General features: G+C 38.2%; 1 protein-coding gene across 1 annotated transcript in view; it reads right to left on the bottom strand.

Moving 5' to 3' along the window:
* Positions 1-14,788, bottom strand: part of LOC146465872 (enolase 4-like) — a 41,056-nt gene that overhangs the window by 22,915 nt on the left and 3,353 nt on the right. The window contains exons 2-7 of the mRNA XM_085128108.1: positions 9,351-9,587; positions 7,836-7,880; positions 5,523-5,606; positions 4,380-4,648; positions 1,275-1,659; positions 143-271 (exon numbers count right to left, since the gene is read on the bottom strand). Coding sequence (XP_084984234.1) covers positions 143-271; positions 1,275-1,659; positions 4,380-4,648; positions 5,523-5,606; positions 7,836-7,880; positions 9,351-9,494 — 1,056 coding nt within the window. The 5' untranslated portion in view covers positions 9,495-9,587. The remainder of the gene's footprint in view (positions 1-142; positions 272-1,274; positions 1,660-4,379; positions 4,649-5,522; positions 5,607-7,835; positions 7,881-9,350; positions 9,588-14,788) is intronic.

Raw genomic sequence — 14,788 nt, 5'->3', positions numbered from 1 at the left:
TCATATAATAAACATTCTCCTTCTCTTCCGTAGACAGAGTTTCAAGATTTTTAGTTGAAACAACAATAAGCTACAATAGGACAGCAACAGCGACAAAATAGATGGAGGGAGGGACAGAGGGACGGATAAACAAGAATGGTACCTTGTTCATGGGCGTTCCTGGCTGGGGTAAAATGAGAATTTCCTTGATAAGATTCTGTTTTCCTGCAGCAAACTTGCCACTTGTCAGTAAAGTCATCATTGGAATCGGTAGGGAAAAGACATCATCCATCTGCAGCGATAAGCAAACAAAATACGAAAGCATATATATTAGGTGGCTTTCAACTGAGTGTTCTAAAACCAAACTCAACGTAAATCTTTCTATCCAATCACAACAACCTTAAACAACACAATGAACCAATCAGGACTCGAAGCAAGTGCCTATTGCGGGAAAATGTGTGCGACCCAGCCACGATTGGGTTAAGTTTTACTCGTAATTGGTTGAGAAAATGACGCATTTTTATACATGACATTATTATACGTTACACTCTTTCTTTTTTATAAGGATATATTTTAGACGGACCTAAAATATCCCAAACGATGTATTCAAGGGTTGAAATATGTTAAACAAAGAGAGGTGTTGTTTAAATTTTGAATTACCCCTAACCAAGAAGTTGGCAAAGACATGATTGAAATGAAACTCGAAAAATAAACGCTCCGCTGGGTAGCGGAAATTCACGTTCACGCTAACGTGGCTCAATTAAATGAAGGCGAATTTTGTTGAACTCCCGTTGATTTTTACAGGGCGCTAATTTCCTATACATGTACATGGAGTAAGATAATCACAAAGTGTAGCAAAGTGAAATCAAAGCAAACGCACATTACTTCAAATTTCACCTACTAGAATTCATTTCGTTTTCCCTTTTCGCTACAATAGCCTTAATTTGAACAGGAATAAGAGCACCTCAAGGACTCTGCGTGCTGGTTGTATTTAGTAACATGAAGCCATCATAAAAATCGCCTATGAGGGCCCAAGTAATACGGGCCAAATTGTTGTGTAACAAATGTTAAGTTGCAAGTTGCAATTTTTTCCCCCGTATTGCAGAAAGTAGACGCTGTTTCTACTGTTTGCAACATGAAAATTTGTTGCGCCCGGAGTTAGTAATACGGGCAACAAACAATTGCAACTTGCAACTTGCAATGCAACATATGTTGCAAAAAAATTGCCCGTATTACTTGGCCTTAAGGACTTGATTGCTTTGTGACACACAGAGTAAAAGAAAAGACCAAAATACCTCTTTTCCAGATACTCTGGCCAGATGTTCATACAAAGAAACTCCCTTAATTTTTGCACCGGTAACAGCCATTCCCATGGAAACAGCAATCATGGCACAATCTCTGCAGAGCTCCTCTTCTTCCAGATCAGGTATGACTTGCGCCAGTGAGTCCTTGTTTGGAGCAGTGCCTTGTTTTCTGCTCTCTGTTTTCTTGCCAGTGTCTTGTGAAATGTGCGATTGTTTACTCTCTCCTCTTGAGACACTGGGCTTCTTGCTGGCATCTGGTTTGCCCTCATCTTGGTTCTCCTCAGCTTTGTCTGTATCAACACCTTCCTCTGTTTGATTTTCAATGCCTTCATTGTTGTCAACTTTTGAGGCGGCTTTCTCTTGTTCCTCCAGTTTTCTACAAGACACGGATTATAACTATTATTGCGTCAACAACTTGATTCAAATGAAGGTTTTGTGTTAGAAGGGTGACAGTTCATGGACAGGCTCCTAAGTAGGGTAAAGGACGAAGAGTCCCGTCTGGGAGCAAGAAAGAGAGGATGGGGCCTCTCTCCTTTCTTTCTCGCTGCCCCACAGCCAAGCTCGGCTCGCTGACCTCGCTGATTCTTCTCTTCAACCTGTACCCCACTTGGGAGCATGTTCGCAGGCTAGAAAAGCAAGAGACAGCTAGAGTGACGATTTTGGTCAAAACACTGGTAGCATGATCAAACAGTGCTCAGTTTTCACACATTCATTTCCAAGGTCTGCTTTAATTCGTGTGTAAAATATAGACTGCGTCTCTCACTTCACGTTAAAATTTCTCATAATTTCTTTTTGCCATAACAATAGCATTAGTGCCTAATACCATAACGCTGGGGGCGGGAAGGCAAGAGGGACTCTTGCCTACACTCATCAATGGCTATATACTCTTATACGTGTAGCAATAAAGAAAATCTAATTAGCATGTAAAAAATAATAGCTGTTAAATGTCAATGTAGTAATGTCACCCTTGTTTTTGCCTCAGTGGAAATACTGGTTATCTTTTAGAAATTCATCTGATAGCCTGAATCTAGAGAAGCAAACTCCAGATCTGAACGGATTTTTTTTCATTGGCAGGAAATTTGCCAGCTTCAATTACCCATGAATCTCTTTTTCAGGAAAGGAACAGTTAGTTTGGTGGAAAAGGTTGAAAAACAGAGGTCGGGAGGTGTGATATCCCAGGGGTAGAAATGGGGGGGGGGGGGGGGGGAGGCATTACCCGGTAGATCCAATAATTTATTTATTTATTTTATTCACCATGACATACATTCATAGAAAGTTACAGTGAATAATAGACTAAGATGTTACATATGTTTACAGTGAATAATAATAGGAAAAGAAGAAGTAAGAAGTGGCGAGGAGACCTCAAGAAATCCTCGGGCTTATACTGAGAGGTCTCCTCGGAGATATGTTAGGACTGTAAGACTAGTAAAGACTTTGTATTTAGATTTTTTAACAGACTATAAAGACAAAAAAGAGTCGGACGTTTCGTACAATTAACTGAGGAAATAAAGAAGCTTTCTTTTGAAGGTGGATAGACTAGGGGAAGACGTAATTGATAATGGCAAAGCATTCCATATTTTCAGGAGAGAGAAGTGAAGGAAACAAGAAGTCGGAAGGATTTTGGTGGGGGGGGGGAGGAGGCAGTCTCCTATAATGGACTATATGGGGAGGCTACGCCTAAAGGGGGTACCTTTTTCAGAAGACTGGAGGTATATATTAAAAGGATACGAATTTCACAAGCTGAGTTAGAAAAGGGTAGGGTTTATTATCATTTAGGTATTTGAAATTAAAGGGAGGGCCTTTTTCAAAATATCTCGAACAGATTCACCGAAAAGAGATGCAGTGTTTCTACTGTAGGTATACATTGTAAGAAAGGAGTACAATGTACCATTTCTCTATGGAAGGTATATGAAAGGGTTACATGTACATGTACCTTTTCTGTCAAAAATGGTATATTTATACACTTTATAATTATGTTATTGAGCTAGTGTGAGGTCCATATTGGGAAAATATTGGTAGAGTTCTTCGCCTTCGGCTTGCTCCATAAACTTGTAATGACAACAACAAAAAAGGACAAGGCCAATAGTTTCCCAATAAGGACTGACCAAGCCAGTTCATTAAGGTTTTTATTATAATAGGCATTCCCTTCCCATTGTTGCTTTCAAGTCCGCGTGAAACTTGTTTGTGTTCTTTGTCAGAGTAGTAAAACTCTTGACATGATGGTTTGAACAATGTTGAGAAAATATTGGTGGAGTTCTTCGCCTTCGGGTTGCTCCATAAACTTGTAATGACAACAACAAAAAAGGACAAGACCAATAGTTTCCCAATGAGGACCGAACAATTAGTTTAATTTAAAACATGCTCAGGGAGCCAATCAAAATGCTCCTTTTCAGCACAGACCAGTACAGGCAATATTATCGTTAAAAAAAAAAAAAAAAAAAAAAACGGTAAGGGTCTGGACCTTGGGGCAGAGCCTCCCTGTACAAAATTTCTTGAGTACCTCCTTCCCCTCCTTCTCTCTGGGGAAGGAATAGAGTAAGGACTGGGTACTCCACCCAGCCAAGAAATTACAGTACAAATGTTACTATACATGTAGTAAAATTGCAAAATTTTTTCAGCATTCCATAGGGGTGGAGGGAAATTGCCATACTCATACCCGTAACTCCAAAGGATGCAGCTCTTTCAGCCAGATGAGTGTTTCCAAGAAACAGGTTGTACACCTACATCACACATTGTACATGTTACATGTTGATCAAATCTGAACAGGGCTTTTTATTTAGCAGCTATTGGACATGTAAAATATCTTATAGACGGATCCCTCTGCCATTTTGGCCTGGGCAAGAAAAAAACATTTAAGGCGTTTTGTCTGAAATACTGCTTTGATAAAAAAAATTAATAAATAAAATAAAACATGAATCTGTGAGGAGAAACACTGTGCACAAAAAAAAAAAGAAAAAGATTTTTGAGCCTGGTAAGTTGGCAGGACTTTGAAAAATAGCCTAAAGGGCTGCATACCCCTAATGAAAAATTTCAAGGTCTACCCGTGCCCATTCCAAGGTTAACCTTTAAACCAGAAAAACAAACAAATTTGCTTACTGTAATGTCTCATCTGCAACCTTCTGATCGGTAGGGTCGCACCCCACAATGAGTGGTGCTATGATGTCATCAATTCTTTCAATCATTTCATTGATATCTACTCCTTTAGCGACACTCTCTGACTCTCCTATGCTGCTTGTAACATCTGCACCCTTTTGTTGCTTGGGTTGGTCAGGTGTCTTGGTCTTTAAGTCTGGGGTTTTGACCTTGGGAAGTACAGAGTCTGCAAGGGGACTGGAATCCACTGGGGAGACCACTTTTGCTACATGCTGCAAAATGAGTCATATATAATAATAAAGGAGTTACATTTAATTGTGTTCAAAAACTCATTAATAATTCATAAGTCCATTGACCTATCAAATGGTCAATAATACATCATGTGCGGTGACTTTATGTCGATAAACCTCCTCCTTATTTGTATACGGTGTTTCATCAGCTGATAAAACACTCCTCATTAACATATGCGGTGTTTTTCTTGTATGCTAATTTCTAACGTTCACAAAAGCATAATTGTTATGAGCTCTATTGACACACACTTTTCCAAGAATATTTTTGAAGCTGTTCAAAAAACTCGCAGCACGTGTTTTATTAAAAAAAAAAAAAGCATTATTTTCACTTCTGGTCTGCAAGAGGGTATACATGTAAACTCTAAGATGGCCTTATACAGCTGTAAGCAAATATGTTCCCCTCCTCATGCAAATGGTTCTAAGCACTCCTCACCTCCAGGTTCTAACCGAAGAGAAAAATAGTTTATGGTCTTATATAATTGCTAAATCTAGAGTTAAATCAACATATTATCCTATCCAAAAGGTTTATTGGGAACCAAGCCTGTGTAATGATTACTTAACATTTACTATATAACAAGATCAAGATGAGACAGTAGACAGGGCCACAATCAGTTTATATCCTCTAATCAGGGGGTCAAAACATAATGACAGGAGGTACATGTAGGTGTCGATCATTACAGACAATGTTTGACTACTGATGGGTGTTCAAGCATAATGCCAACTGCAGTGCTCCACCAATTACATTATTTTGTGTTTTCAATGGTTATTGAAAATAACTCATCAAAGAAGAATAAACAATGTTTTGCAATAGACTTATATTTTTAAAAATGTACAGTCATCCCAAATCAGTAACTACCTTTGACAGTCCATTAATTGTGCAATCAAAGCTGACTTCAAAGCTTGGAAATCCCCGGCTGCTGAGAATTTCTGCTGCAGAGATCTACACGTAAAAGAAAAGGCACACATGAATTACAGTCTGCTGTCATTAAATCAACCATATTCCAGGTTACTTGCATTATGAAGCAGGGAATTCTTGTTTGTTTTTACATTAATCTGCCGGTCAAGGCGAAGGGGAACAAACATAGGGTTCTCCATAACTTTCTTTTGCCTGCTCTTCAGGCCTATTGAATCCTTATTCATGACGACACATAAACCCCACTAAAAAGTTAACCAGACATAAGCATGTATATATACATGTATGTACTGTATATGTACATGTAGCTGTCTAGTTTTGTTGACCAGCAGCTGTAAATGGTATGCGCGGCACAGTATCTGCAGTGTTCCCAATACAAAACTGAGTTGGGACCACATGAATACCATCAAGATACTAACATGCTGACATAACATGTATGCAAGCTTGTTTTTAATCAAAAAACTATTTTCTTTCACTGACTTTAAATCAGTGTGATGGGTGTTGGGCATGCAAGGCTCATGGCTGGGCTGACCACAGTGGAGGCTACTGGATTTCTAAGGCACCTACAGGTGTACATGTATCTACACATACAGTACCTGTACCATATTGGTATTTGAGGCAGTAGGTTATTAGTCAGCCATAGCATAATTACAGTGCTGTACTACTGACAACAAGGTGTTACAGGTTATGCTGGTTGTAATATGCAAGTTAACACAAGTGAAGGGAACCAGGCATGGTGGAGTGGGGGCAAAAACATGGGCTTTGTGTACCGGGAGAGAAGATGTTAGAATGGGACAAAATGGTATTAGAGTGGGGTGGGAATTAAAGCAGAAGCACAAAGAGATGGGAGTTGCCATGGAAGGGGTAAGAACCTGGAGTAGAAGACACAGGAAGTGGGAACTTCAGGCCCTCCCCCCCCCAACCCTGTCACCCCCAAGACACAAAAGGGAAGAATCAAATGTTTCGTTTGGATTGTTTTTAGTCCCTACAACCTGTCCCATTTAGATTAATATGTACTAACTGTCTGATTGATTTTCACACTACGAATCTCTTTTGTGAATGATTATGCCAGTTCCCATTAAGGGACACAGCTATATAGAATTACACCCCGGCCCATCATGCCTGCCACCCTTACAGTGATAATTAAGCTTGCATGGTCAAGCACTCCTTCCAAGCATAAAATTTGAAGGCAATTATTCAGTGGCAATCTTAATTTAATTATCAATTCCAATAATCCGCAGTTCAAGTGAAGAATAAAAAATTCAAATTGTAACTACATTGTAGATCAGAACTTAGATCTACATGTACATGTAGGAGCCATTAATGTTGATTGGATATAATACTAGGCTTCATGCATATCACATGTGGGAATTTGACAGGTTTCCTGATTTGTATTATGTATTACACCGTATCTCTTATAAATGATTATATATGCATTTTATTATTAATTTTTCCTCATTTTCCTCGTCACTTCCAGCAATTTTCAAGCATACAGTATCAGACTATAAATATAAAAAATGAGATGTTTCTAAAGAGTTTTAGGTGGCTGCACAGAGAAAAGGGAAAATATCAAGTGAAGTTAAAAACACGGGTTTTCATTATAACTTAATTTATACAGTAGGGAAACTGTCACATTATATTCTCACAAAGCAGATGCATGGAATTTAAATCCATTCAAAATTGACAGCTAAATGAATTTGTTTCAAGGGTGCAATCTTGAAAAGAGGAATGAAACCAATATGGCAATAATCAAGTTGGAATTTTATTCTTGGCTGGAATGCTTCACCCAGCTTGAATGAAATATTAAATGAACAGAAAAAACCATATATGTTCTCCACTAGTTTTACTAAACATTAAAATAATGTAATTTCACATGTACATGTATTTTTCCAGAAAATATCTGTCCTGCCCCAACAGAGGAATTATTGATTTGAGCCTTCCCCCCAGAAATTCCAGTTTAGCTTGTTAGTTCATTCTTTCCTTATTTTGGCTTTTGAGACTCCCCTGCCATATGGTCTATGCATCCAAAATTTAAATCAACCAATGTTTAGCATTGCCCAAAGTATTATTTCATTGAGTCGATAATGTAGTGTTATTTTTCATAGTCAGGGATAGAGGCATTACATGACATAAAAAATATGAAAACTGCCACTCAAACTGCAGGCTTGACCTTTGTATGCCGGTCCCCTTGGAATTTCCAATTACCCCCCTTGGGGTAGGTTTCGATACTCAGGAACACATGAATCATAAAAATACCTTAGATATTGTTGGTGCTTGAGAACGATTCCCAAAGTACTCTGCCTGAAATATTAACAATAATTTAGTTTGAAAATTAACTAACACTTAAAAATTAAAAAATTGTCAACAGAGACAAGCTAGCACTGCACGTGTACATGTAATTACAATAATTTTATCACTATTTACTTCATCAAGATGGCTATTCTCCTCTCATGAACATCATTTAAGATTTTCCAACTATGATTAGATCAAAGGGAAAAAAACAAGTAATTTTGAGAGTGGTTGGTGCTATCATTCCAGTTTTTGTTGCATAGCAACTATGTTACTTCAGTCTACATTCACTACATCCCCCCTCCCCCACTCCCAGGAGAGGATTCTAGTCCACTGCAGGTTAACCCAAGTATTTTATTCCCTAATGGTTTGCCAGTGACCATTATTTTATGCACTTGCAGAAGGAAAGAAACCCTTTCCTCCAGTTCAGACCTTATGATACTGCTTTAATACATTTGCTAATAAGGCCATGTTAGAGTTTTTGTACCCTATTTCAAACAGGAGAGGGGAAGGGGGACAGAGGAGTGCGAACCTGGGGATTTAGAAGACAGAACACCTATGGGAGCCATGAGAAGAGAGGCCATGAAGCAGGATTTTGAAAGTGGTAGAAACTTGGAACTAAAGGAGAAATTTTGCAAAATGTAAAATAGTTTGCAATATAAAAGGCACAAAGCTAGAAGTGGGAAGTGGGAAATTCTGACCCACCCCTTCCCCATGATGCAGACACCTGCAGTCTGGAGTAAGCTAGCAACCTTCAGACTGTGCGATCAACATTAGGGTTCTCCTCAACAGTTACGGAAAAGTCATGCATGTACTGGGTAATCATGGGTATTTTTCAGAACAAGTGAAAAAAAACTTGAAGATGCTTGAATGAAGCAAGCCATGATTGAACGACCAAAACTGTACCCATGTGTGAAAACACGAGTAAAAACTGAACACAAAAAATAAAATGGGCCATGACTTTTGTTTTCATAATTATCTACGAAAACTATCTACGAAAGTCAGAATTGCAAATTTCAACCCTACCCCCACAAAAAATGCTTTGCACACACATCTCTTTACTTTACACATACATTCATGATTATCCTCCACGAAAAATGTGCAAACAGCACCCATCTTTACAGCAATAATCAACCAAACAACGGAAGATTAAATATATGTTGATCCAATAATGGTAAACTAGCCAAGGCCTACTTACAAAACTGAACTTGTACATGTAGTAAGCACAAGGTAACTTGTGAAGTTGGCGGGAACAAAACCAGTGCTTCAAATATCAAAAGAAGCACCTTGAGCAATCTTTTGAAAATTTTTAACCTTTCAAAACATTTTCCTACTGAATATGAGAAGAAATTCCCACCAAGCTCAAATGTCTTTCAAGATTTCTTAGCTTAATTTACAGCACATGCATTGCATTGCCCGGCAATGGCGGCAAATGCTTTGCCGTGCAAACAACCATAGAAGCATAACAAATCATTTACGTACCATATATCCAAAGATATCGCTTGGCTTTTCCTTGAACATCTTATTGAGAAGCTGTTCAATCTGTTTTGGTACCTCATTATTGTTGAAATAAGCTACAGCTTCGCGTTTTTCCTCCAGACTGTATGCACCGTTTTTCACCGCCATCTTGAATCACCAGGACAACTCAAGTTGTTTACATGAGTCTCTCTTTCATGCCAGGCCAGTGCTAGGTCCCAGTCTCTTTGTACTTCACTTTCTCTGCAAAAACGAACATTTTTAGTTAGCTTCAGTTCAAATCTTGTAAAATAAGAACATTCTAAATCAAAAGTATTAATTGTTAACCTGCTAAACATATATTTTTCATTTTTGCTATTACAGACGGGAGAGTTTTCTTGTATCAGTTTTTGTTTTCTTTTTTTTCCTACACTTTTTGAAAATCACCCTACTGATACAATGCTTCTCCTTCCTTATTGTAAACTGCCACTTGTTTCAATTCACTGTTCGTCTTCACACTACATGTACAGAAAACACCCAAATTTGATGAACTACAACTGAAGTAAAGAAATAGCAATGCAAAACAATTGCAATGGATAATGAATTCAAAAATAATAATTTGAGTGATAGAGATCAGTCTAATAATCATCTTTGATGTTAAACTGTAATCCCCAGAAATTATTCATGCCTAGCTTTTCTTAACGCCATGTGATGTTCTGGAGGAAATGATCAGTCGGATACAAGATGCATTAAACAAGACCTAAGGTCTCTCAAAGAGAATTTTGACAGACCTATGCAAAACATGAAAATGTTAATGTAGGAAAGCTCGGGCGTATCATCTGAATCATGAAGAGTGGTTCTCCGCTGAGTAAGAGTTCCACGAGTTTAACAAGACAAAGTTATGAAAAAAGCTTTCATGTTATAATCACTTCCAGTTGGCATATTTACAACTCAACTTATTTAAATTTTGTCAGCTTTGATAGAATCAAAAGTTGAACATCATATTCATGGCATTCATGAGCATAGGTATCCAAAAGAAAACTGAAGGATAGGAAAACGATGATAACAGTAAACGGTTACTTAGTAAATTCTGCCAAATCGAGAGCAGTTATTCAATGATCCATGCTGGCTGCCAACAGGCTGTTTAAGTTGTTACACTCTTCTATTTTCTAAAGTTATGTCAAGCTCATAGTTGCATGCAAGCTTTCCTTCAAGGTCTTACAAAGACTGTGACAAATTAATGGACTTTGAGGAAGTTTTGTCAGCTCTGTGATAGGTAACTGATCATTTCCAGACTTTCCAAAGTAGACTAAATTCCACCTTATCGAATAAAATGTATTGGATTTTTGCCAAAAGCGTACGTGACACAATCTTACTGATGCGGTTGATTGGTTCGGAGGTTCGCTCGCATGTGGAGTTAATGGATTTTCTACCCTTTTATAACCAGTTGAGCGTTAATAAATTTCAACCTTATCTTAACATTTTACGAAAGATTCAACTGCAAAAGTTTGCGAAGATGAATGATCGCAGTGTACATTTTGTACCACACGAAAAAACGTCTCAACTCAAACACTGCCAGAAAAGAAATCTGCGGCAAAATGTACGCATGTCTTGATGAACAGAACTGACAAGAAGCCGCTTTTGTCAGTCCTTTAGATAATAAACAACCTTTTTGATCCTAGGAGTGCCCAGAATGCCAAATTATAATCTTGCCTGCATGAACAGGAAAACCCTAAAATCAGCAAAATTTGTCATCAGAACAGCATGAAAACACTGTCAAGAAATTGCTCTAGGTATTTGAATAGTCAATAGGATTTCATTCTCGCAAACTATAGAATTAGAAATATGTAAGATAATCATTTTATATAAAAAAAATCACTCTAGATTTGAATCTGGGAGTCAACTCGAGTCCTAATGGAAGCTCTTTTTCCATGTGAAAATCACGATTCTGTTCAAACGAAGCCGGGAAAATAACCTTTGAGAAAACTGCGTTGACAAAGTGTAACGAAAATTTTAGTGATGTGACAGAGAAATTTCTACAGTATAGCAAACTCGAGGTATCTTTTCTCCGATAATGTTTAAAGAGGAATGATTATTTTTCTAAATTAAAGCATTAGGAAAGACATTTGGTTAAAACTGATTAAAACATTTGAGAACGATGCCGATAAGACGCATACACCCATCTTAAACGAAAATGGTAACCCTTGCCCTAAACCTAACCGTAAAAGCTTGTCGCATATACAAAAACAAAGTGCATACACCTATTTCTCATGGACTAAAAAACGGTCTTCTGGTTATGTGTAATCGTGAAATTGATTCCCGGTGAATATCTCAGCTAGATTGTGTAATCAGAATTCCATTGTCAATAACAACTTTTGGAAACACGTCCGTTCATACTATTTCCTAAACACAAAAATCGGATCATAGTTCGCGGCAAAGTGAAGATGTTCTTGACTCTACTAATGCATTTTACTCTTAACTTCGGCAACAGGAATCCAATTTTTGTGTTTGGCAGCTTTTCAAGCTAATCAGTGTGAAAACTATGAAAGGCACAAATCTGGTTCGTAAGTACACTTATTGAGGAAAGAGATGAATGTAACCTTCCTCTCTGCAAAACCTGCAAAACCGTTACTATGTACATAAGAGCGGCAATGAAGGCCATTCACAGCCCAACTTATAATTCAAAAATCAATTGTTACCAGGAATCTCAGAGAAATTTGAGGAGAGTTGTCTTTAAACTCTCAGCTCAGTGAAAGCCGATCGTTATGTTTACATTTGTCACTCGTGCTAGGCTTCTCGAGGACTGGACAAATCAGTCCTAAAAAATGACCTCGTTTCAGATAAATCAGGCATGCAGGTAGGAATTTTTCTCCACCACTTCAACTGTTCGCTATTTTTGACATGCGCTTGCAGTTACCACAAAAATTTTGCATACTATGGAAATTTGAGGTTACTATGATCCACAACAAGAATGCATTGATCAAGATGCCACATTAGGAGAGGTTACATAGGGTGATCTTGGTTAATGCAGTAAAAATTACCTTTACACGGCCCTTATTAGGTGAGTATATATGGACTTTTTAGACTTAAACAATGTCTTACCTAACTGTGCCATACAGGTTGCAATATTACACTTTATGCGGCAGTAGTGGTAGATAATGACCGTAACGTTTCTACTTGACAGTTGCAAACAACCATAACTAACAACGTTGGAAAGAAATGGCAATACACTTTGGCAAAAGCTTGGACGTCATCCAAAAGCCTTGCATACTTTTTGCTGGTAAGAGCATAAAACAGGGTTGACAAGTTTTGCAAAGGGTTTCTCAGGGCCCTCAGAATATAGCGTCTTCAGTAGTTAACCATTTAAACTGATTTAAGTAAATTAATTTCTTTTAAGACTCTAGTCCGCTTTTCATATTCGGGCTTGCTGAAACACGTCGCCTTCAAAGTTTAACAGCTGGCCAATTCGCAGTTAACTCTCCATGCATCAGTGTAGAATACATTGGTTCTTGGAAACGTGAAGCAGTTGTTTTGTTGGCGGTAACGTCTTGTGTTTATTTGCCAGTCATTCAAAAGGGGGCTCTTTACTCATAGGCTAATATGGTAAGTCTGTGAGTCATTGAAAAGCCCACGAATCGACACCCAGGTCATACGAGATTTAGCTATGCTGTTTCTATTTTCCACCAAACAGCTAGGCTCGTCATGTCCGGCTTTCCTGATAACCAACGTTTTGGAACAAATCAACAAATTAAGGAATTCTCTGTAAATCACGGTAGGCCAATATCACGATCCCTAGGTCAGCTTATAAACAAACTCTTTACTCTTGTAACTTTCCTTTTTTCCGCGAATTAGAAATGGCCTTGAATTTGCCGAATTTGTAGATAGGTTGTTTACCCGGTGAAAGTCACCGTTACAATCATCTTTCTCTTTGTACAAAGCTCCGAATGAAGAAAGAGTAAGGTAACCGTTGTCCTTAATCTTCTCCCTGCTCCTTGATTCAACTCCCAATACCTGTGTACTTATATACTTAAGGTATTTGCCTATTTACTTCCGTATTACCTTATCTCCCTTTCTGATTACCTACTTAACGTGCGCCGGTTAAAGGTTTTTCTGTCTATGGAGAACATCACCTAAAAAACAATTTACCTGCTTAGCTATCATTAAAAGACTCTCTGTTAGGCTAAACATTTGTCTACAATCGCTAGGAAAACCTTCATATAGTATCGGATTATCAACGGGCCGACGTGGAAGGTATGGGGTGGAGCAGAAAAACGTGAGCATGTCCTGTTCTGTCACATTTATCATTTCCTTTTCACCTGAGCAAAGGAACCTTTATCTAAAGAAGTAACCACCAATAGCCTAGTAACTAGCCGAGAATCATCTACACAGCCATCAACTAACCACATGCACCTCATCAAAACAACAGCCGAACCAACTGTCACCTAACTAAAGAACCAACCAACCAACAAACAAATTATCATCTTACAGCAAATTAGGAACCAAACCACTAACCAAAGAAAAGTTATAGACAATCAACCTTCTGGTCATTGTATCCAAAGACCACATAAATAGGAAAGTAATCTAAAGAACCAAACAGTTGAGCAGACCCATATGAGCAGCCAATTAAGCAACTAACCAACAGCTACATAACCAAACCAAACCACCAATCTCTTGATAAAAAAATCCAACCAACTGATCAATCTTGTGCAAACAACCAAGCAACTGTACTGAAAGCTCCATCTAAACAACCAAGCCAAGTATGTAACCAATCTCACCTTATCTAAATCAGTAACCAACTGGAAACCTATGTCTAAAGTACCAACCAACTTGCCACCACCTAACCAACCAACCAACCAACCAACCAATTGACCTTCTCTGAATTCAACTTGCCACACACGTCTAAGCAAACAACCGAGCGGCATCTTCATCTAAACAAAGTCACAGCCAAATGACACCTGAAGAACCTCATCTAAAAAGGTAACTAATTGGCAAAGCCAGTGACATCTCAGATATCAACCAACTGAGCATCCTCATCTCACTGGAATCAACAATCAACTTACAAACCCTAGGAAAAGAACCAACCGACCGACCAACGTCCTTGAAAAAAAAAACCAACATACCAATCCAATAACTTTACTGAAATAACAGCAGCCAAAAATAACCCCAACAATCACCAACCAGCAAATGATCAGCCTTTTCTAAAGAACCCAAATTAACTGACACAGCTCATGAATACAACAGACCAGCTGAACAACATTATTAACACTGGTAACAGAACCAACTGACCAACTTCAGCTGGAGAACCTCACGAATTGTTCACTCTTAAATATACAAAACAGCCCAGTAAATAACCACCCTCATCTAAACAATCATGTCACATAATTACCTATCCAATTTGAACAACAACTGGCCAACTTCATTTGCACAACCACCAATTTGGTACAAAACTAATCAACTATCAACTA

Source organism: Pavona decussata, unplaced genomic scaffold (assembly GCF_977016875.1).
Source record: "Pavona decussata unplaced genomic scaffold, jaPavDecu1.1 SCAFFOLD_155, whole genome shotgun sequence".
Taxonomy (NCBI): domain Eukaryota; kingdom Metazoa; phylum Cnidaria; class Anthozoa; order Scleractinia; family Agariciidae; genus Pavona; species Pavona decussata.
The sequence above is the reverse complement of the archived record's forward strand: the minus strand, read 5'-3'. Positions and strand labels throughout refer to the sequence as shown.